This window comes from Gasterosteus aculeatus, chromosome 15 (genome assembly GCF_964276395.1).
Source record: "Gasterosteus aculeatus chromosome 15, fGasAcu3.hap1.1, whole genome shotgun sequence".
NCBI lineage: Eukaryota > Metazoa > Chordata > Actinopteri > Perciformes > Gasterosteidae > Gasterosteus > Gasterosteus aculeatus.
This window is the reverse complement of record NC_135703.1, coordinates 9247355-9270476: the sequence shown is the minus strand read 5'-3', so window position 1 is coordinate 9270476 and position 23122 is coordinate 9247355. Positions and strand designations below refer to the sequence as shown.

The 23122-nt window shown below is 42.1% G+C and overlaps 4 protein-coding genes across 5 annotated transcripts in view; 3 read left to right on the top strand and 1 right to left on the bottom strand.

Moving 5' to 3' along the window:
- LOC120833004 (uncharacterized) overlaps positions 1 to 4384 on the top strand; it is a 44612-nt gene extending 40228 nt beyond the window's left edge. Inside the window, exons 2-5 of the mRNA XM_078090046.1 lie at positions 2317 to 2946; positions 3125 to 3455; positions 3571 to 3746; positions 3900 to 4384. Coding sequence (XP_077946172.1) covers positions 2345 to 2946; positions 3125 to 3455; positions 3571 to 3746; positions 3900 to 4119 — 1329 coding nt within the window. The 5' untranslated portion in view covers positions 2317 to 2344 and the 3' untranslated portion in view covers positions 4120 to 4384. The remainder of the gene's footprint in view (positions 1 to 2316; positions 2947 to 3124; positions 3456 to 3570; positions 3747 to 3899) is intronic.
- Positions 4385 to 6814: 2430 nt separating this feature from the next.
- LOC120833307 (programmed cell death protein 10) lies at positions 6815 to 12467 on the bottom strand. Its single transcript, XM_040200316.2, has 8 exons — positions 12319 to 12467; positions 10700 to 10924; positions 10444 to 10497; positions 8913 to 9030; positions 8605 to 8731; positions 8294 to 8372; positions 8121 to 8203; positions 6815 to 7641 (listed from the first exon to the last, which is right to left on the bottom strand). The coding sequence occupies exons 2-8, from the start codon at positions 10787 to 10789 to the stop codon at positions 7560 to 7562; spliced, it is 633 nt and encodes a 210-aa protein (XP_040056250.1). The 5' UTR covers positions 10790 to 10924; positions 12319 to 12467; the 3' UTR covers positions 6815 to 7559.
- On the top strand, positions 11549 to 20784 carry LOC120833303 (inositol-3-phosphate synthase 1-A). Of its 2 annotated transcripts, none has more exons than XM_040200311.2 (11): positions 11549 to 12021; positions 14892 to 15016; positions 15110 to 15271; positions 15990 to 16119; positions 16401 to 16594; positions 16704 to 16853; positions 17454 to 17669; positions 17783 to 17947; positions 18044 to 18157; positions 18789 to 19006; positions 20148 to 20784. In XM_040200311.2, the coding sequence occupies exons 2-11, from the start codon at positions 14903 to 14905 to the stop codon at positions 20341 to 20343; spliced, it is 1659 nt and encodes a 552-aa protein (XP_040056245.2). In that variant the 5' UTR covers positions 11549 to 12021; positions 14892 to 14902; the 3' UTR covers positions 20344 to 20784. The 2 variants fall into 2 exon arrangements, with proteins under 2 accessions (XP_040056245.2, XP_040056244.2); XM_040200310.2 differs by lacking the exon at positions 11549 to 12021 and adding an exon at positions 13368 to 13875.
- On the top strand, positions 20716 to 23122 carry tpgs1 (tubulin polyglutamylase complex subunit 1). The gene is made up of 2 exons (XM_040200314.2): positions 20716 to 21662; positions 21916 to 23122. Exons 1-2 carry the CDS (start codon positions 21325 to 21327, stop codon positions 22574 to 22576), a joined length of 999 nt encoding a protein of 332 aa, XP_040056248.2. The 5' UTR covers positions 20716 to 21324; the 3' UTR covers positions 22577 to 23122.

Sequence of the window (23122 nt, the reverse complement as noted above, 5' to 3'; positions counted from 1 at the left end):
GGATACGTTCAAAACTTGTAGATGAAGGAGACTTAGAAAATTGGCTGTGTATAATATTTTATATATATATATATATATATATATATAATATATATATATATAATTAGTCAGAAAACCTCACACCACCAGGTTATTAGACCACTGTCCCAGTACCACATCCTGCTTCACATTGTAAAAAAAACAATGACATTGGAGGAAAGAGTAGCCCTACTGTAAACTGCTACAAAAGTCTACAATGTCTTCAGAGCTCCGACTCAACAGCCGCTGGAGTTGGGGGACAAAAAAATGGGGTTATGTTGCAATTTTTTTCGCAACAGATTTCAAAGACAATGCAGTACCGCATTTTCTGAGCTCTGTGCAAGACCCCAGTGGACTAAGAAAGACTTTGATTTGATTTCAATGTTGCTCCTGGGAGAACGCACATGTTGTCACCATTGGCATTACCTCAATTGTTAATCATTTTGTCGACACATGTTGTTGATTTCTGGTCCCCTTTCGATAATTGTTTGTGGTTCCCCAGTGAGTTCTGTGATGGCTCAGCTAAACACAGGTAAGGTACTAAGCTGCTGTTAGCTAGCTAGCCTTTTTAAGATAATTGAGCTCTAGCTAACATTACAGAGTTTGCTCTGCCAATATTATAAACCTAATGCAATGTAACGTACCAAATTAAAGATTATCTGACATTTTAGCATTTTAATAATCATGAAGATAAACAAATACTGAACACTTTCAATTTTGAGTGATAAACATAGTTTTACCTTGGATAATCCGATGTAAAGTTCAGAGAGAGTCATTCACGTATTTTCAATCAAAAATGACTTTTAGGCAATGAGCATTTTGAGTTATAAAGATATTCTATTGTAATAAGTTACTTATCCTGGGGAGAGAAGCAAACATCAACCGCTTCACAAAAAATACTAAATTATGCTGTTGAGTTACAGTAGCTGCTGTTAAGTTTATATGACGGCATTCACTGTTAATCTAGATCCGAGGGATGAACATTAGACTGTATGTTTTATTCAAAACGACAAATTTTTTGTCCCAAAAAACAAGGACCATCATTGAAAAACAAATCGAGCTCAGACAATGAAGCCCAGCCCTAGATCTCATGGTTGCTCTCTGGATGTATTTGCCGACTCAACACACCTATGTTAGTTTAGGCTTTGCTTTTATGTTGACTATAAATTAATATGTCAGTTGATTGTCGTGGTTATTTGCATTTCCCTCTGATCATTGCCGTGTAGACCGGTTGATGACAATACATACAGGACGTGTATCCTTTTAGTTGTCAAGGTCACTAGTGAGTCTGAAGGAATATCCATGAATGAATTATCCAATCACACTGACTGAATCGAGGAGAGTAAATGCTATTTTATGTACAGGAACAGTGCTATACAGAAGATGTATGCATTTACTTTGCACTACCTGTTGGAAAATATCTTTTTATTTAGTGGGTGTGTCAGTTTTTTGCATGATTAAGAGTTTCTCACGCTCACAAATAACACCAATATTCCTTATGACTCATTTATTTTGCCGGTACTTTTTTTGCTCTCAAATAGGTGCAGTGAAGGTTAAAGTACAATACTTCTCTCCGTAATGTAGTGGAGTAGAAGTATAAAGTAGCATAGAAAGGTACCTCCTAAATACAACTTGAGTTCTGTACTTGAGGAAATGTACCTTCCCCTGCCTACTGTTATATTTGTATCCTTCTAATATCTGTTGAGTCTATAATAAAACAATTACACCATAGAATGCATTTACTTTGCACAACCTGTTGGAAAATATCTTTTTATTTAGTGAGTGTGTGAGTTTTTTGCATGATTTGCAAGAGTTTCTCACGCTCACAAATAACACCAATATTCCTTATGACTCATTGATTCTAACAGCCAGCTCTACAGTGAAAATATTACTGTTTTGAATTATATCAGCCGAGTGTAACTACAGATAAGGTTGACATTTTAGATTTTTAGTGGAATGTGTTAAACATCAAGGGATTAGTTACTTTAAACGTTGCAAAAAACATCCATGTTCCTCTTCTGGTGAATTGCAATTTTTTTGGTAATCTAGTTCGTAAAACATTGCATCGGCCCAGCTGTATTTTAAGTTGTGTTCTAATAAACATGTGCATGCTAACTTGCAAATGTTGGATGGTAAACATTTCAAACAGTGGCTTTTCCCTATTTCTTTTTAGTTGAATAAAATATAAAAAGACTGAGCATTAGAAACACGAATATTTTGAGTTTCACAAGAAACCGATATTTTGTATTGGTGACTAATACACTGAAACACTGAACCGTACTCCTAATTCTGCCTCAGGTTGGGAATCGGTGACATTCGTGGCTGGATGGACAAACCAAAAGTTGTCAGAGGGAAGTTCATCTTCCTCTTCATTGCTATCCTCCTCTTCATCCTCTGCATCACTGTGAGAACACCAGGAACGTACAGAATGATCCCACTGCCGCACCGGGCTCCGAACACTTGCCCCTGGCAAATCTCTGAGCAAAGCATCACCCCGCTCAACAACACCAAGCACTTGCTGGTGTCGGCCTACATGGACCAGAGAGTGAATGGCTTGGACGTACGCATCATTGGAATATTCAAGAGAGACTCCATCCAAAATCTGCACTGTGTTTTCTGCTGTGCAGGCAAGTTATCAAGTACAACTCCTGGAACAATTTTACAACACTCGGACAACTTTGGTTTCCCCTACGTCACTACGGATGTCATGTGTCAGATTCCCCAAAACTGCAACGCCACACATGTCAATCTCTTGACTCAGCCAGGAAAGGTCCGGCTAGTAGACCAACCCTGGCTTCCTATAAGAAATAAGAGATCCAATGGGAAGAAAAAAGAGAAGTTGCAGTTTAACTTCACAGTTTGCATCTCCAACCTGTTTGGAGACTACAACAACGTGCTTCAGGTTGCACAGACCCTGGAGATGTACAGGTCAGCACAGCACACTTTGCATTCTGTTTAACAACAGACATTACGTTGTAGACGAAGGCCAAAGATAAATGGTAAAATGGTCTTGTTGCATGTGCAGCAGTGGCTTAGTCACTGTGATGTACTCAGCAGTGTGTGTGGACGGTAATAAATTGGCCCTTTTTTCCTCAACTGGCCACAGGTTACTGGGTGTGGACAGGGTGGTGATCTATAACACCACCTGCGGCCCCGATCTCGATCGCCTGCTGCAGATCTACAGCAAGGAGGGCTTTGTGGAGATGGTGCCCTGGCCCATCGACCAGCACCTGAATCCATCGCCTGGTTGGCTCTTCTCACAGAGCGGAGGGGACGTGCACTACTTCGGCCAGTTGACCACACTTAATGAATGTATTTACAGATCCATGGACCGCTCACGCTACGTGCTGTTGAACGACATCGACGAGATCATAATGCCTTACAAACACAACAACCTCACATCTCTGATGGACGTCCTCCAACAACAGCATCCAAATGTGAGATTGTTCTGGTGTCCATTTGTAAAATATTACTCGAACCGTAAGATTATATTTGATATTGATCCATATTTATATTCTCTCCTCATCTTATGTGGTGTATTCCATTATATAGACAGGTGTGTACCTTATTCAGAACCACATCTTCCCGAAGAAACATTTTGAGCCGAGTGGAAGGTTTCACCTGCCTCAGTGGAACCGGGTGCCGGGCGTTAATATTCTGGAGCACATCTATAGGGAGGACCCCGACAGCCAGTCATACCACCCGCACAAGATGATCGTTCAGCCGAGGTAGGCTGACACTCATTCAGGACCAACTTTGTGCTCTTGTTAAATAAATAATAAGTTTAGCTTCACTAATGTAGTGAGAAGTCTCAATACATGTGGTCATCCTGTTGGAAAGGAAAGTCCAATCAAAGCCTTTTGTGTGTATGTGCATCACAGGTTGGTGGAGTGGACTTCAGTGCATGAAGTGCTCAAGAGTTCTGGACAACAGTTGAAGGTTCCCATGGACGTTTGTCGAGTCATTCATGTCCGAGTGGCTCTGCGTGGGTCGTTGACGCTCAAGCAGCTGAATGAGGACAAGCGACTGTGGGACTTCCAAGAAAAACTGATTCCCAGTGTGGACAAGGCGCTGAGGAGAGCTGGGCTGCTGCCCTCATAGCGGCAAAGCTGATGTATTTTCTTTCTGGGGAGGTGAATTAGTTTGACATTTTTGGTTGAGGGAACTCAAGCTAAAAATGCAGCTAATTTGCAAACATATCTCACGTGCCTTTATTACTTACAAACTGCGCATGACTTCTTTTCAATCTTCTTTCAACTTTCAGCAATGAGCATTAGGATCTAAATCTTCCCTTTCCTGAACTTTTATTGATAAATCATCTTGACATTTTGGCAGTTGAGTTCATCAAATAAAATGTCATGCAGCTCACAGTCTGTCATATTTCCCTCTAATCCCTATAATGTTTCTTTAGCTCAGGTAAGTGTTTTGTCACCTCCCGCCTCCAAAAACTGGTTCCCAGTGCGGACAAGGCGCTGAGGAGAGCTGGGCTGCTGCCCTCATAGCGGCAAAGCTGATGCAAGGGGATGGACAGATACTCAGATGGACAAACATGCTGAGTGGGTTAAATGTGACAATGGGAGTCAAGTTACTCCCATTATTTTCCTGACGATATGAACTACCCTGAATAGTGCCACGCGCCTGTGAATATAAGGCAAAAAACACAGTAGGATATTTTCAATTTACATATTTATTGTGTAAACTCAAATTGAATAAATGAATAACAGGCTAAAAACAGACAACACTGCCATATTGTACTTAATGTCACAGGTTGAGGGTGTTGTTGACTTACTACAAATAGGACGTTAATAGTTGCCTTTCCACAGAAAAAGTTGTAGCCACAATACGCTGTGTATCGCATTTCCGTAGCATAGAGAAAATAGTCCCACGTGTGGCTGTTGCTATGCAACAGAGAAACATCGTGTATGTTAGCCTAGCGCCAGAAGTCTGTTGATGATTAGCTAGGAGATCAACATTAAAGCAGTTAAGAAAGCACGCATTGCCCAAAACCGGAGCTAAAAACTGAAATGACAACTGTCACGCTGCTCCTTTTGGAGTCTGTAGATTATTAGAAATAAACTGACGACCCGGTTCATCAATTAATAATTAATAAAACGCATTTAGTGTACACCAGGACACAGCCATGATTCTGAAACTAATCAATAAAGAAATGGATATAGTGTAACCCCACCGTCATTTTAAAACTAATCAATGGAGTAATAGCAATGCACAGCTATGATTCTATCCAATGGAATGTAATCAACTGAAATGCATGCATGTAGTACTGTACTACCGAGAGACAGTCGAAATACGAATTACATTGAAAGCACCAGGAGAAGTCACCTGCCCAGGGGCGTGGACAATGCCTTTCACACCTTTACTGATCCTATAAATACCTGAAGGCACCCATTGTTCTCTAGGAGTTCATTGGTGGAAGCAAGAGACCGGCACTATGGCTGGAGAATGGGCTGCTCTGTGGCCTGTTGATTGCAGAAACCAGCGGCTCCTTTATTAAAAACTTTCAATCCAAGATGTCTTCTGTCCGTCTGGTGTTTCTTCATTTTTAGAACACCAGTCTCTCTTCTTGGCATTATGCTGCACATTTTGTAGACGAGCTAAATCAATGTTGTGCATAATAATAAAGAGTGACTTACATACTCTCCATAAAGCTGACAACACACACGTTTTTTTTTACTGTTTTCTGTTGACGCATGAGCAGCATCACACTAATAATATACCACAATATACCTCACCTGTCATGTAGCTCAACTTAACACTTACCTTTCATTTCAATAATTTAATAGAATTACTAGAAAACTTGTCTAATTTGTAGAACGGTAAAACTGCCTGCCTGTATCTCTCTTCATTAAACATAACGTCCGTAAACAGCTGGACGTAGACTTTGAAAGAGTTTTTTGTTTATTATTTATGAAACTTCGAACGTAATGTTTTCAGCGGCGCTGATGTTGTGCTTAATATATCACCAAACACCGTCGTTACCTGTTGGTCTGGTCTGATGGGTCTGGATCCCGTTCGGCCCGGCGCTCAGCGGGAGGAGCAGCAGGAGGAGGAAGAGGCGGGGCTTGTGAGCGCCACGGAGCATGTTGGGGCAAAATTCCCTTCAAATAAATGCCACGCCAGATATAAAAACACATTTGGGGGGAATTGATGACAGCCATTTCTTATTCTCAAATTTTGATGAATGAAGAAAAAATTCAGCAGAAGAGGCACTTTTCTCGCACAGGGCAAACGAGCAGGTGCTTGAGCACCACTAGGGGTCGATCTGTGCACGTGTCTGCATTTATCTATTCAAACAAACATGTACTTTCATTAAGCCGTTTGGTCCCTGAAGTTTCTGCTAGTTTCTGCCTGGCAGCCGGCAAGAGCTGTGACAAGGAAATGACCTTGTACACGGGAAGCATCTGCGAGTTTATTTTCTCTTCTGGAAAAAAGATCCATACAAACAATATGGATGAAAGAACTAACAAAATCATGTTTAAACCTGTTTATCTATGGAGCCAAATCCAGGTCAAAAGTTTTGTTCATTTGAAAAACAAATGTGAACCTGAAAGTTTAAGTTTTGTTGTTGAACATGAAACATTGAAAAATAGTCAACGTTCAAAGAGACAAAACTATATTCATCCCAAAAATATTTTTTGCCAACTTATTTATATTTTGAATACATTGTTGTGTTTTTCAATGTTCAACAAAACTTAAACTTTCAGGTTCACATTTGTTTTTCAAATGAACAAAACTTGATATTTATCAAGTCGCTCCACACACATTGGACTCGGACACATTTAAAAAAGTATCATCATTTGGAAACTATTTATTGAACAATTGCAACCAGGTATCAGTTAAATACAGAACTTTCATCCTCTCTCTACATCCCCCAGCGGCAGGAACTCACTCGCCTTCATTACACTGAGAGGAGGGAATGTTACAGGACTTTGTAAGGCGCACTCTGTGCTGGAAGTCATTTGGCTTTCTTCTGTCTTCTGATAATAAAGAGAAATAAAATCTGCTTCTCCAATGTCCCAACGCTCACACTCCACAGCTGGATCCTGCGCATACAGACCATGGCAAAATGACACAAATAGGAGCCGAGAAGAGAAAACCGGTACTGAGACACACCCGAGCTGAATGCAGTCTGAGATGTGTAGCCATGATTTGAAAAGCTAAAAGTAGAATTATCAACATGAATATATTAGAAAAATGGCAATTAGTCTTTGATAAACACCTCGCCTCACCTACTCCCAACAAGACATGGGTTATAAATTAAAACTGTCCAAATTAAATCAATTCAACCAAAACTTTGGGCCCATTCAGTTCCATTTCAAGACTGGAAAATCCTTATTGACAAAACAAATGGCACTTTTCAGTCTCTTGAACTGGAATCTGAAATATCGACTCCAATGGAATTGACCCCCAACCCTAAAATCAACTCTTTCTATTTTACATATATGGGTCAGGCGCTCTTCAAGCTTCCACCATCCTAGCAGTTGCTCCCCACAGGACAGAGGGACCTCTGTGGTCTCTGAGGATTAGGCCACGGTTTTGAAAGTCTGCAGTATGAGGTTGGTTTGGTGGATGAGCCGGTTTGCACTTATGAAGACATTTATTGCCCTGGGAAAAAACACAAAGTTAAAACTCGAGACAACAGATTGGAGAAGCTCATTACTGCTGTTTGAATATAGTTAAGTATCGATGAGCAAACGGGCTCTACCAAAACACAATTACACATCTGTGTCAGTTAACAGTGACCAGAGTGACAGCCGACAACGGTTCAGGGCCAGCTGGCTACTTAACAACACTATACAGTTTGTATCAGCAAACGGTTGTGAATAGTTCAACAGTTTGGACTGTTAGCATATCTGCTTATTTAATGGATACATTTAAGACGAGAAGATTGGGCGACTCTCTTTCTGCTTGTTTGCTAATTGTGCGCGCCGGCATCTGACAAGTGTATTGTGCATTCTGTTAAATAAATTCTCAAAAACTAAATTGAACTAAACTGGGTCTTTTTGTTAGCAGCATGTCTTGCCTAGAAACATGTGACGCTGCTTTGGTAATGCTCACAGGTGAGGTGTTATGGTTACACTTACTTTCCGTCTTTGAAGTATGTTTTGAGGGTGTCGCTGAAACTTTTGGAGTATTTCACAAACTCCTTTTTCTGGTGCTCCAGAGCCTGAACAAACAAGAAGATACACAGAAACGGCATAAGGAAACAAGAGGAAAGTGAGAAGGGTGCACAGGTTTGTCAGTCCTAGTTACTCACTCTGCGATTCTGGTACTGATATTTCTTAATGACATTGTTGACTGTGTCCAGGAGCTCTTTAATGGCGCTGGCTATGTCTCTGTAGAAAAGACAGAAAGACAAAAGGATTTCATCACACAAACTCAACCAAGAGGTGTAATGGTGTAAAAGATTGTGACATTATATTAACTTTTTAATAAAGACGTCACTGTGTTATTTGTATATCCACTAGTGATGGCACTATTTCTCCAATCGAGAGGTTAAAATTTCTCAAAATGGTGAAAACGGCTAATAACACCATGATGTGCGTGTGTGCGAGAGTTCCCTCTTACTTAATAGTCTGTAAGAAGCGTACTCTGTCATTGATCTCATCAGGGATTTTGCTGAGAATGTGTTTCAGAGCTCTGGCCTTCTCATTTAGGTCCTGGAACTCCTGCTCCGGCCGGTCAATCATGAACTCTGCAAAAAAAGAAAGGAGGGGGAGTTCATGCCCAGTCCCAGAGATCCAATGGGTTATACAACCGGACAGATACAGAAACCAACAAGCTGGCAAAGTCAGGATAGAACAAAGTGTAAACCTGGACCTCGGGACCACAAGAGACTATTCCCACCACAGCACTTCTTCCTTTTCTACACGCACCTTCCACATCATCAGCTGCCATGCGCAGTAGGGATTCAGTGAAGTTGATTTGGACGTTCTTTTTCTCCAGGATTTTCATGATAATGTCCTGAGTCAGGCCAGGGTTCTCCCTCTCTGCCTGAAAAAAAGAGAGAATTGGGCAAGCGGGGTGAGGAACAGAAGCAATTCATCCAAAATAAGACATGAAACATCTTCTCCAACCAAAGCAACAAGTGGCTTCCAGCCGCAAAGAACGGAGCTGAAACTCTCTTGACTCTCAGTTGCCCGCTGGGAGCCGTTCAGACGAATGCACGGAAGCCCTCCTTCTGAATAATTCATCCTTAAGCTACACTGCGCAGGAAGCAGTGGCAGCCTTAGTGAGGCCATTCAATGAGGCAAGTGAACAAAAGACTCTCACATAGTCATAGTAAAACAGCTGCAAGGTGATCATATCCCCCTTTGGTTTGGATAAAGACAAAACTGCTCCTCCTTCATGCATATGTGATCTGTGCTGGTGTTGAACGCTGCTGCTGCTGCTGCTGCTCATCAGCAGAGAGGTGACCTACAGCCACGGTGCTTTTAATATTCCAATGCAACTCTAGCAGTGGGTGGATAGAAGGGGGAAAAAAAGAGGATGCTCGAGACATTTTATAGGACTTTGGAAAATTAAAATATCACTGATAATAATAGTGCTTCACAAATTTTCCCACCAACCTATGAATAAAAAGGATAATGTTGTTTTATTCTTGAGCAGTGTATCGAAGTGGCATTGGAAGGCATGAGACAAACAAGGATGTGATGGAGTAACGATGGAGTTTGTTTAAAGATAGCTCCCCCCCCCCCCGCCCCCCCCCCACTGAGTGATTTGCTGGTGAATCAGCAGCAACAGTAGAAGAAGAAGAACACAGAACAAGAAAAACTCTTTTAAAAAGTTCTGCCCATCAATTATATTGCATTCAATAATGTTGAACTTCACAAGCTAAGTGCAAAGATGACAACAGTGACAACATTGTTTAAAAAAGGGAAGCAAGCACTGAAGGTCAGAGGATCCTATAGGTTAAAAACAAGCTTGCCGTTGTCCCGCATTATTTAAGCCCCTTTACCCAGAGAAACGGTTTGAAAGCAAAACTGGTTCTATTTCAGATATTGCTCATAACCCCTCATTGCACAAGAAACCAAGTGCAGGAAGTCAAAGTTAAATAAAGGTGCTGGGCTGAAGCGTTTTTTGTGTGGGGTTCAAACCTGATTTCAGTTTGGGCATTAATATTATATTTTGTATAATATATATATATATATATATATATATATATATATATATATATATATATATATTTATTATATATAATAATTGCTAGTTTCAGACCAAATGCATTCCTGTCAGTGTCCTCTGGGAACTAAATATTAGTAAGAGCATCAGATAAAATTTGAATTCAATAAAAAAAGGGGGGGACCTGGGATACAGTCTACATTTACACCAAATATGCTGAGACAGAAAGTTGTGCAGTGTCATAGAATTTATTGGGATTTTATGTCAGGCCATGCATAGTTGTACCTTTATGAAGGCTGCTCTGAGTGTCTGAGCTGCCGATAGGTTGATCCTTTCAAGCTGATGGAAAAAAAGTGGAGATTACCGACATTTTCACAGCAAACTCTGGATAGGTTGTAGTTGCGTCAGAATTTATAATCTAGGGGCACTTGGTTATCATACTTATAATAAGTTAATGAAACTAAAACAAAATTCAGTCATTTTTTAATTCAATTAATATAATTTATTAAAAGGTGACTGCTGACCACATTGGATGTTTTACCTCGTTGAAAACTGGGTACATCACGGCATACAGCGTCATGGATACCATGGAGTTTGTCTCCGCTTCATTCTTCATCTCCTCCATTGTCATCCTCCAGGGAGGAGCAGCTCTTGGTGAAAAGGTAAGGAGGAAAAGGCAGCTCACACACTCTCACACATGCACTCACTCACCCACTCACACACACTCCAGCCCCACAAGCTCCAGATTGAAAAAAAAAAAAAGAGTCTGGAGAAAAGAAATTGAAAGAAAACAGGAGGTTTCTGATTGGACATTGACAATTTCAGTGGTAAAGTATATTCTAACAAGTGTCTCGTATATTTGTGTTTTTATGAGAATGCACTAATTTAAATCAACCGTATCAGTATTGCCGCTGATCCTTACTTGATGAAACGGAAGGGGTACTGGCTGCGATGTGACCGACGGACATGAAATACAGCTCCTTAAGCCGTGACATCAGAAAATTCAGCGTTTCACCGACATTCATGCAGTCAGATGGTTGTTGAATAGTAGCATACCAACCCCAGGCTTCATGTTGCGTGACAATACAAATACTACATCGACTGTGAGTCTAGGCATTGGAATTTGTATTGAGCAAAAAAAATGACGTTGGGTCGGTCTGTACAGAGCAGGTTACTATATAGTTAGAAACATAACTACCTTTTATGAACAAACAAACAATGACGTTTTTATTCATCTGTCTTACCGTAAACATACACTGTGAAGCATTTTTCTACTGTCATTTCTTGTTATTTATCAGCCAGCACATCAGGTGTAACTGATACTAACAAAACTGTATTTGTAACCTAGTGAACCTCTGAGCATCTTACTGAGAACCAGGAAAAGGTGTGCGGGTGATCGTTTGACACAGGACAGTTACGCGTTGCCCTGATGATGACAGACAGGCTAATGAGACCGAACAGCAACTAAAGGTGTAGCTATTAAGACTAAATAAAGTAAGGATTACGGAGACGATCAGTTATTCCAACACAGTCCCAATTCGTATCTGCTTTTTATTATTTATTTTATTTAAAGTGAATGAAAGGGGAGAGAGAAACGGTTGGAAGGGCAAGCTTTGAGTTGTTAACTATCGTAAACCAAATTGTAAGCATGTAGGTATTGGGCTAGCTTTACTACCTGTGTCATTCATGATCGGTCCTTTAAGACGTACAGTTAGATTACTGCTGGTCAGCCAGTGTCCGACCCGGTAGCTGGGCTAACTAGCAGGCTAAAGTGACGAACGTTAGCGAGCTGGATACAGATGGCCACAGGTAACAGTTGGACGGCTAACCTAAGACAGAGCTAGCAACGGAGCCGATATGACGGTAACTAACGTTTCGAGTTTTAATGAAGGCAACGGGTGGTCATCATCGGTTGCCAGACTGATAGTGAGCTCTGTATGTTGTCAAATTGACCCCGATCTAACCGTAAAGAGACTCAATTGAGGCCTGTGGCCGACCAAATCGAAGGTAGCGAACAGCTAGCTGTTACCAGTGTAGCTCGGATGCTAGCTACTGTGGATTGGAGATTTTTATTTGCAGATGAGCTAAACGGCGTCATCAAACTGCTTAAATTTGGTGTGTGCGCGGGTATATGTGTGTCAAGTGTGTTCTTTTATCTACCTGTGGTCTGACTTCTTAAATCGGTTGGTTACTCCGTCGATTGCCTTTTAGCTGCTATGTTTTCTTTACAAGTTAAGGCGGAAGTTTTTTAGGACTGGCCTGAGCGACATCTTCCGGTCCGGAAGGTTTGTACGTAACTACCTAAACACACGTCGTCCAATCAGAGGGGGGATGGGTATCACGTAAAATCTAGTAACTTTTTATATTTATTTTATTATTTTGTGGGTAACCGTGATTAAAACGTTGGATGATTTGTAAATGACATACATGTTAATACCCCAAACTGTAAACCTGAGATTGTCCTAAAAACAGCCAACTTGTCCTATAATATTTTATGTCTGGCAGGAGTTTAGTCAACTTAAATCAGTCACTCAACCCCAAATTCAACATTCAGTCTGCCAAACCGTTTGCATGATTTGGGTGGCTTTATAATTGTTAGCATTGTGGGATAAAGTAACATTTGCTGTTGACAAACTCAAAAGTCTATTGGTGAGTTAAAACATTGGATGCAGCAAACAACTGCCCTGTCTGACCTGAGCTTCTGTAGACTCGCCCATGAGGTTAACCAAGGTGATTTTGAGTTAAGTCAGGGGCTAAAGTAAACCTTGAAATAGTTGACATTTAGAATGTCCACCTGGTTTAAAAGATTCCACCTATGAGCACCAGGTACTACTTGCATTGAAAGTTTAAAAAAAAGTCAGATCTTAAAGGGGAACAGAGACATTTTACAGTGTATCAGGCATACTTATCTGAAACCATGTACTAAACACAATGACTAACAACTGAAACAACCCAGCTATGCATAAGTCCCTGCAGTAATTAAGCTTCTGTATCAAGTCTGAACAATGGCATTCAATAGCAGCACTGTCTCGCTATAATTTAAGAGTATATTTACTTCCATATTGTGACTGTGTTATGTGTACATAATTACATTAGTACCACCATGGACGTTGAATTCATTGCTAGAAGCTAGTTCTGGTAAGCATGAGCTGAATGAACATGTTCATGCTACACAAAGAAATTACTTTGCTCAGTTTTAGCCACGTGTTCCATTAAATTCATTAAAAAATGTAGATATATTTGAGAAGTGATCAAAGAGTGATATTAACTGAATGCATAACCACCGGTTTCTCTGACTTGGTACAAACAAAAGTACAATAATCTAAGTGGTCGTATGATGAGGCATTACTGTCTTGTGTGACATCTCAGATCTTCGGGCTCTTCCGAAATGTTAAGACACAAAAAACAGTGAGGGCAATGCCCCGCCCTGAAGAAACCGCCAGGGCAGCCGGCCAATCACAGCCTGCCTACGCAGTGTTCAAGCTCGCTTAAAGCCCCCGCGTCACAGGGGAGGGACGGAGCAGTCTGATTGGTTCATGGATTGAATACGTCTCAACGAAGAGAATACGCATCTATCCTCAGTAGGACCAGACGGAGTTAGGTACCAACCAGCATACTTTAGAAAACAGCCACCTGTTCAAAACTGTCAACGAAACAACCGAACAACTGTTCTTTTTTGAACGAAACCAGATTCAAGACAGCTTTACTCTCCAAGTGGTGAGTGTTTCCGGGTTTGTTTTCGTTCATACATTAATTGACATATTATGTGTTTTAAAATTACACAAATGTCTCAAATATGGCCGGACGGGGATCGCCGGAGAAATATGACTAGTTTTTGTTTGATAGAGACTCGGGAAAGACTCGTTTTCATAGTTAATTCATGCTTCAGAGCTAGAGCTTTACCTCAGGAAACGAGCTTTTCGAAAGGATGTCCCGCCCTAAATTCTTCCTGATTGGCTGGTTCTTACTAACTGCGTAGGTTAGATTGGTGAGGTTCAGACACGCAGCCAATAACAGGCCGAGCAGGATGGGTGTCCCGGCGCGTTCCAGAAACTGACGTCGTAGCAGTTGTGGCGTATCCCGATATCCCCCCAATAATCTTTAGCCCTAAACAGTAAGGGTCCTAACTGACGTCAACTGATCAATGGTGGAGTGTGAAAGGGCACAAGGGCTTTGAAGGATGCCACTATAAATGGGTTGGTACTTCGCTGTCAGCACGTTCCATTAATGCATGTAAAACATATTATCTACAAACTTTGAGGGTGGGCCTTTTTTTTCTGTGGATAGGAATTAATTGTCAAGTAATCAATAAATAAATAAGGAACAAAAAAATAAGGAACAAAAAAAATACAATAAATGGTTCATGAATAAATAATAACACATATGTGTAATATTACTAGGTAATATGTGTGTATACAGTCTTGACCTCCTGACGTCATTTTTTGTTTTGTTTGGGAAATGGTTCTTAAAAAATGGTATGCCAAAATCCCCATGGTGTTCATCTGGTGTTTTGTCCTTTACAAGCAAGCCTGTTTTTTGACCCTTCTGATACAAGTGGGCATGAATAGCACTGAATGTCTGCAGTAGAGCCCACAAGCTTGTGATTTAACCGTTGGACACTCTAAGCCCTCCCTGATGATTCACAAACACACCTCAGAGTCAGTGAGTAAGTAAGTAAGTAAGTATGCCTCTGGTTTGCTGTGGAAAAATTATCTTTGTTTCTCTCTTCGCAGACTCTGCAGCCATGTCTGCCAACGTTCATATCAACAGCTCTAATGTGAAGTACACAGATACACACATTGTGTCGCAGTACTCCTACCAGACCACATCAGTTCAGAGAGATGGGAACAAAGTAACAGTACGCGGACATTTTTTATATTTTTATCTGTGTACAGTTTGCATCTGTGTGTGTGCGCGTGTCCCTCTAATTTTGCTCCTCGTTGGGAAACAGGTGACCCCCCGCACCACCGAGATGACATTTCGCACGGAGCGGCGTGTGCCCCGGCTAGGTGTGATGCTGGTGGGCTGGGGCGGTAACAACGGGACCACAGTCACTGCAGCTGTACTGGCCAACAAGCTGGGTCTCACCTGGAGAACCAACACTGGGGTGAAGGTGAGTGGGTGACACAAACACGCCAGAAGACATCTACACTTTCTTGCATGTCAAACATGGTCATTGGAAAAGACGGAGGTCATTTTCCGCTGCTACACAAATGTTGCGATAGTGCAGGAAAACAACTGGAATACACTTGAAATGTTCTGTATTTTACGTTAAAAGAATCACTTGTATAACTTTACTTTGAAAGTATCAAATCAAACTTGATTTTATACACGTTTCAAACATGTTACTGTAAACTGATTTTGCTGCCTGCTTAGATACTGGCCTTCCCTTGTGTAAAGTAGATTTATAACCAAAACATGCAAACACTGCAGTGATTATTCTTTACAAAAATGGCCAAATAGTTTTAGATACTGAATGATCTCTCAGACTACAATACCCTTAAGCTGCCACTTGGGTGCAAATAGAAGACCTTATTGTCCTAGTTTATAATTTTAGCCTACTTTATTTCCCCCGATACAGTGGCAGAAACTCATTAGAAGCTGGTTATGCTGACCTATTCGGTAGGGTGTTAAGGGCTTAACTATCTCTGCTCCAGAGGATTTCCCCTTGTTTGGGCAGACTTTGTTGCTGCTATGAGCTGGTTCACGTGATTTCCATTGCAGGCAATTTTCTCTGGTTCAAAGAATTTAATACACGTATAAAAACCTTATACCCTGTAGAGGGAATGACGTCCGTGTTTTTCTCTTTTTTTTTGTCCCACATTCTACAGAAAGCCAACTACTATGGCTCACTCCTCCAGGCGTCTACAGTTTGTCTGGGAACAGGGGTGGAGGGCGAGGTCAACGTGCCAATTTGTGACCTCCTACCCATGGTGCACCCTAATGATATAGTCTTTGACGGTACGAACAATTGCAGACACTTTGCTGAGTGTGTCAACGGTTAACAGCAGCGTAAACCGCAGCAAAATCTGTCCCGAGGGCGGCTTAATGAAGAGCCTCTCCATGAGCTTCAGGATGGTCAGATGGGCTCCAGTATGGTGTCCTCTTATGCAATCCAGTCTGATGCTTCATAAGTGAAGAGGTGTACAAAGGAAGCTGTTTACCGTCTGTTATAAGATGGACGTGTTGTCTTGCAGAGGTCAGCCTCTGCCATGTACTGATACGTGTGTTTGGGTTTTTAGGCTGGGATATCTCTTCAATGGATCTTGGCAGAGCGATGGAGAGAGCTCAGGTGCTTGACTGGTCGTTACAAGAGCAGCTGCGGCCACACTTGAGCCAAATGAAACCCAGACCGTCCATCTATATCCCAGATTTCATCGCCGCAAATCAAGAGAGTCGGGCAGACAACGTCCTAACTGGAAGCATAGCTGAACAGGTCATTCTTTGTTTAATGTTCTTGTTTGAGTCTCTGCTCCATATGATTCCGTTTCATGTTGCTTCATGTATAATTTAAATCTGAATTAAAGGAATAAATGGTCTTCCAGGTGGAGCAGGTCAGAGCTGACATAAGGGACTTCCGTCAATCAAGTGGTGTGGACAAAGTCATAGTTCTGTGGACCGCCAACACTGAGCGCTTCTGTGATGTCATACCCGGGGTCAATGACAAGGCAAAGAACTTGCTTGCTGCAATCCAGGTGAGAGTTTAGTTACAAAACTTTGTGAGCAAGTGCAAGCATTAAGGCTCACAAAGTTTAAAAAAAAAGAGACACATATCAAAAGTTGGTTTGAGCAAAGACCCAGTATGATAATTCTCTTTTAATTGTCCTAGAAAACCATCCTAAACTGTGATGGTGGCCAGTATTCATGTATTCAACTTTAATTTCCTCCTACTGCTGAGGACCAAACAGTAATCCTCTATCCATTTAGCGATTAATACCGTTTAGGATAAGAAGATTAACTCTCCAAGCACTCTTTTTTGTGTGAATTGTAGAAATTCTATATTAAGTCAGCTTTTCATTTTTGTATTGGGGATCAGGTGAAGAAATGTATGATTCTCCCCTCCTGTGTTTGTTTCTATTTTGTCTGCATCTATGGATCTATGGACAACTGTCAGCAGGCATAATAGACTTCTAGTCCTCAGCAAACAGCTCAATGTTAGATAGGCATGACATTTGACAGTTGTGTTATGAAGATAATGAGAAGAAGTTCTCTGGAAATGTGAGGACGCACTCTGTACCGTGCATAATCTCCCTCTCTTTCTTTCTCCCTTTCTTTTGTTTTACTGCATTCATTAGGCCGGAGCAGAAGTCTCTCCCTCCACTCTGTTTGCAGTGGCCAGCATACTGGAGGGTTGTGCCTACATCAACGGCTCTCCGCAGAACACTTTTGTCCCTGGTGCCATCGAGCTGGCCGTGCAGAACGGGGTGTTCATTGGAGGAGATGACTTCAAATCCGGTCAGACCAAGGTTAAATCTGTGCTGGTGGACTTCCTGGTCAGCTCGGGTATCAAGGTGAGAAAAGGGTTGCATGGATAGGTGGTAGATAGAGAAGAAGATGACAACTTCAAACTTATATTTTAATGTTCTTAAGTATTTTAAGTTCTCCCCCTCCCGCCCCCAAACAGCCAACCTCCATTGTCAGCTACAATCACCTTGGCAACAACGATGGGAAGAACCTGTCTGCTCCACAGCAGTTTCGCTCAAAAGAGATCTCCAAGAGCAACGTGGTGGATGACATGGTCCACTCCAACTCCATATTGTACCAGCCTGGAGAGAAACCTGACCACTGTGTGAGTGACTCCCACACAGGAGGAGGATGAGCTCCATATGGATTTTTACTGAATACAATTCATCAGATGTTTTAAACCCTCTCCGTGTCACTTCAGGTGGTGATTAAGTATGTCCCCCGTGTGGGAGACAGCAAGCGTGCCATGGATGAATACACCTCTGAAATTATGATGGGAGGGACCAACACTATCGCAATGCACAACACCTGTGAGGTCAGTGGTCACCAAATCTATTTCTGGAAAGCATGCAGCTGAACGAGCATATTGGAACTATGTTCAGACTAAAGGCTGCATTTGCTTGTTAAAGATTTGGTAAAGCTGCTTTGGTCCATCACCATTCATACGCATGAAATAATATCCACTCTGGTTATCTGGCTGACCGAAGGCTTCCCTTGGATGTTCCAATTTATCTACAAAATAGTTCACTCTATCCAAAATAATTTGAAAAGTTCTCCAATAGTACAAAACAACTGCTACAGTGGTCTTAAGGGAACTTATGCTGTCAAATTTATTTTAATATGTTCTCCTATCAGACAAAAGTGCTTCACATTGGTGTCGTTGACTAGAGTACTAAAGTAGTTAGCTTAACTTAACACTTAAAACACACTTTTCTGGTTTTCTGCATTGCTATAGTTTGCATAAAAGCCCTTTTATAATGTGTAAAATTTGAAAAGTTTTGATTTGTCTAGTCCTAGTGGTATTTAAAAAAAGACTCTGGCATTGTATACACATCATTCCTGCATCACAGGGAACTGCATTATGTTTTCCATGCATTCATGATTGTGGGTTTGCCATCCCCTTCCGCCTCTACAACACCATTCTCATCTCTGTATCTTTGCAACAGGACTCTCTGCTAGCCACTCCAATCATGCTGGACCTGGTGATCCTGACAGAGCTTTGTCAGCGCATTACTGTCCGACCCCAGGGAGAAGAGGACTTCCAGTCCTTTCACAGTGTCTTGGCCATGCTTTCTTTCCTCTGCAAGGCCCCCCTGGTCCCAAGCGGGACACCGGTCATCAACTCCTTCTTTCGCCAGAGGGCCGCCATAGAAAACATCATGAGGTACGGACAATGCTTTTGTGTTTTTACCGTAGATCGCCATGCGTTTTACCTAGGGGTGTAACGATTCATTCACTGAATGGATTAATCGATTTATATTCCTGCGATCCAACTGAATCGATCTGTGCTCCGCATAAAGGCATTCCGGACGACATATATTGATTACAAATCGATTGAAATGGTACATAATCGATTGTATCGATACTTGGAAACTGCACATTGGATTTAAGTACAAAAACGGTATGGATGCGTGTTTTTTTTTTGTTTTTTTTAGCACTAGACATGTTAAACGTTACTTGATTCAGTCTGCCTGTCTGTGACGTCATCAGTACGCAGCGGCAGCCGCGCGAAACTCTGAACAACAACAAAACACAGCGTGGAGGAGACGACTGCGAGTGAGACATTTACAAACCAACTTGTACCAAACCACCAGCGCGTGGAAACATTTTGGCTTTTGCAAACACGGAGGTGTTCTAAATAAGTCGGTCGCTGTTTGTAGAAGACAAAAAACAACCACAGAAACACGACGAATCTTTCCGGCCATCTACTAAGGCGCCGTGGGATTAAACAACGCCGACAGTCAGGCACCTCTAGCAGCGTTACCGCTGCAGCAGAAGGTAACTCCAGCTCTGCAGACTCCTCAGGCCTCGCCAGCACCAAACTCAACATCACAGTAACAATTGCCAAGTTTAGCTGTAAAAACATGCGACCCCACAATGTGGTTGAAAATCCGGAGTTCTGTGAATTAATCCAAACATTGTGTAATTATTGTGTAATGTTTACATTGAAAATGGTACTTGATTCAAATAAAAGGTTAATACATTTGCCATTAATTGTTGTCTGCTTGTTTATAATATCCATAATTAATTTAAACCTGATTTCCTCACAAGAAACAACAGGGATCTCAGAAACTTTGCCTGCACTGTCCAGTAAAGTTACTGAATCGATTTCAAGTCACTGAATCGAATCGAATCGTTCTAAATTAACCCAGATCGTCCATGAATCGAATCGGCAACCATGAATCGTGATTCGAATCAAATCGTTGTTAAAATGAATCGTTACACCCCTAGTTTTACCCAATTTTTAAGGCTCATATACAAAGTCTTCATCGGTGGAAGAAGTTAACAGAGGTTGTCTTTTTCAGAGCGTGCCTGGGCCTTCCTCCTCAGAGCCACATGCTGCTGGAGCACAAGCTGCAGAAGAACTTCCTGCCTCAACACACCACCTACGTCAATGGCGATGTGGCTGCTTTGAAAAAAGCTTCACTCACTAACGGCGTCCATATACCTCTAACAAATGGCATACATACACATCTCGACGATGCGACTCATGCGTTGTAGCAGTAAGAACATCACTACAGCCCAAGAGCTTTATCTTAACACAATTGTTGTTGATGCCTCGTAGAAAAATAACTAACCTTCTCATGTTGCAAAAAGCAACAACTGGTTCAAAAACTGTGCAGAGTAAATTAAACATGTAAATGACTAGGAATTAGCGTATTAAAGAATGGTGTGGTGCTGCAACATTTACATATCATAAATGTAAGGGTTATATGGATCCCATAAACTATACTAATCTCCAAAGGGCCCAGCCCTCAGAATCAGTAATGTATTGAATATTTGAAAACTTTTTCATTTTCTTGAATAACGATTTATTCAACTAGTTTTCTTTGTGTGATGTATTTGTAAAATGTAGTTTAACAGTATAGTTCATAGACATGGGTCAATATTTATTAAGCACATGTGATGCCAGCTATAAAAAATAAAAAATAACGTGTTAAATGCTTTGTTTGATGATTTTGTGTTATTGTTTAGCACTCCCTTCATTTTGGTTTGAGGCAAATTTACACAAAAATAGATTTTGACTTTTATGTTTAACAGTGATCGGTATTTATTTATATACAATCAACTGTAAAATAGTTTAAACTTAACATATAGGATGGACTTTTCTCTTTCTTTAATTGACTCCCATTAAACCACCTATCAAGTTAAAATCTGCATGAAAAGTGAACATGTAAAACTTGTAAAAACAAGTACATGATGCAAGACGTTAGGGATGGAGGGCCCAGCCAGAGGTACCAGGAGCCCTACGGACCCGCTGACGTCACAGAGCGTCCCTAGCAACCAGCACGGTAGCGCGGACGGATTTTGTCGAGAGACCACTTCTCCTTCGGGCTTTTCAGCTTTTTTAAATCATCGGGTGCTTTTACCGCCTTCTCCGTCCATACGGCTGAATGAATAAAGCGTCTAGGCGTGTCCTGTCACCCGACCGGTACCGAATCACTTCCGCTGCGGTTGCTACGACACGTGACGTCATTGGCTATGGCGGACAAGGAGAAGCGCCGGTCCGGGGCGACTCCACCGGGGATGCCCGAGGGCAATGCGACCAAATCGGACAGCGACAGGGAGTTTCTGTCACGAGCAGGAGTCGGAGAGCTGCTCCGCGGCGCCATCCTGAAGATGGTGGAGGCCAGATCGGACGACCCCATCGGGTTCTTAGCCGACCACTTCTGCAACCTGGCTTCTGTGTCGGAGACCGGCACAGCTGGATACAGCGATGTGGATCATTTCAGCGACGGCCCGCTGAGCGCAGGCGCGCAGGAGCAGCAGCATCTCAACCGGGCGCTGTGGCACCTGAGGCTGGCGCACCATTCCCAGAGGTCTGTGCACGAGCGGCCTTAAAGCACACCGGTTTGACCGTGGGGAGTCATACCGGTTTGGTGTCTCTCCCCATGACTCATAAGGTTGTTGCTGAAAAATATAGTGAATATGTGGTTATGATAGCCATGTGTGTTTTAGGATAACTACCATACTTTCACAAAAGGCCGCCCCATGTAGGCCACAGTGATAAAAATTCATGGAATTTACTTCCCCCCTCCTTTTAACTACTCCCCTCTCTCATTGTGTTCCCAGATCTGCCTTCAGCAACAATGTCCGTGTGGCTTATGACCTTTTGAATCTCACTGGGCCCCTCAGGCGTTCGGGTGAGGCCCCTCAGGGACCTGATGTCTCCTGCACTGATAGCCCAACTGAGGGAGGTGGAGGTGGAGGAGGAGTGAAGGGAGGCCTCTACACACAGACCCTGCAGTGCCTATGCAGTGAGGGGGGGGTCCCTGCCTCCACATCCGCCCCACTCCTCCAGCGCCTCCATTGCCAGGACCATGAGGCCGTCCCCTACGATATCTTCCGTCACGGTGTGCTCACGTGTGCGGTTTTCTCGGACTACATCCGTCAGGCTCAGAGGCTTTACGCTGAGGTGTGCTGCCCGGACGAGGGCCCTGCGTCGCAGGCGCTGTGCCTGTCTGTGCTGGGGACCTTAAAGGAAGCCCTGGAGACTTCCCAAGGCTGCGAGGCAAATGTCTGTGATAATTCAAATATGAAAGTGAATTCCTGTCTGGAGGGTAACGTGAAGGCTTTATGCTACCTGGAGGCCAGTGCAAAGATCTCTCCGTACAGGTTAGGGCAGGCCATGGCTGGAGCACAGGCACGGGGCCCGGGTGGTAACATGGACGCAAAGGAGTTTGAGAATGCAGCGGCAGAACTTTTCATCACTCGAGTGAAGGTTGTGTCCTAGGTTTCTTGTCAATTTCCACATACTGTACAACACTCTGAAGTATAAATAATGCGTTCTATAACCTACACACACAGACGTTACCAATTCTCTCTACACACTATATCCTCTAATCCTTTTTTTTCTTCTTTCTTTGGAGCACATCATTTTTAGAATGCATGTTGTTTGTTGTTGTTAAAATTAACTAACAGATACCGCGATGTGGAAAGGACGAGGAGTTCCTTACTAAAGGTTTTTCTTGAGATCAGCAATGATCAATTATTGTTCAGCCTTTCACATATAATCGTCGGATTACGCTTGATGCATCCATAACAAAAACCTTGTAATAAGTCCTATATTTCTTTTGTTGAGAGGGTTGTGGATTAGGCGCTTGGTGTCTGCTTGGAGGCTGTTGATTGTGATGCTATTGTGTTAATATTTAAGTGATTCTTTTTTTTGTTGTTGTTAACAATTTATTAGAGAACCAGTTTGACGGGCGGCTAATAATCTCATATCCTTGCATTGTAGCAGAATTTTATGGGTAGGCAATAAACAGACAATGTTCACTGA

Excerpts from the sequence above, each read along its gene's own strand:
- LOC120833307 (XM_040200316.2), bottom strand. The coding sequence starts at position 10,789 with ATGACAATGGAGGAGATGAAGAATGAAGCGGAGACAAACTCCATGGTA. Across the intron at positions 10,498-10,699 it reads TGTACCCAGTTTTCAACGAG|CTTGAAAGGATCAACCTATC; the intron begins GTAAAACATCCA and ends TTTTTCCATCAG. Across the intron at positions 7,642-8,120 it reads ACATACTTCAAAGACGGAAA|GGCAATAAATGTCTTCATAA; the intron begins GTAAGTGTAACC and ends GTTTTTTCCCAG.
- LOC120833303 (XM_040200311.2), top strand. The coding sequence starts at position 14,903 with ATGTCTGCCAACGTTCATATCAACAGCTCTAATGTGAAGTACACAGAT. Across the intron at positions 16,854-17,453 it reads ACTTGCTTGCTGCAATCCAG|GCCGGAGCAGAAGTCTCTCC; the intron begins GTGAGAGTTTAG and ends TGCATTCATTAG. Across the intron at positions 17,948-18,043 it reads GAGAGAAACCTGACCACTGT|GTGGTGATTAAGTATGTCCC; the intron begins GTGAGTGACTCC and ends GTGTCACTTCAG.
- tpgs1 (XM_040200314.2), top strand. The coding sequence starts at position 21,325 with ATGGCGGACAAGGAGAAGCGCCGGTCCGGGGCGACTCCACCGGGGATG. Across the intron at positions 21,663-21,915 it reads CTGGCGCACCATTCCCAGAG|ATCTGCCTTCAGCAACAATG; the intron begins GTCTGTGCACGA and ends TTGTGTTCCCAG.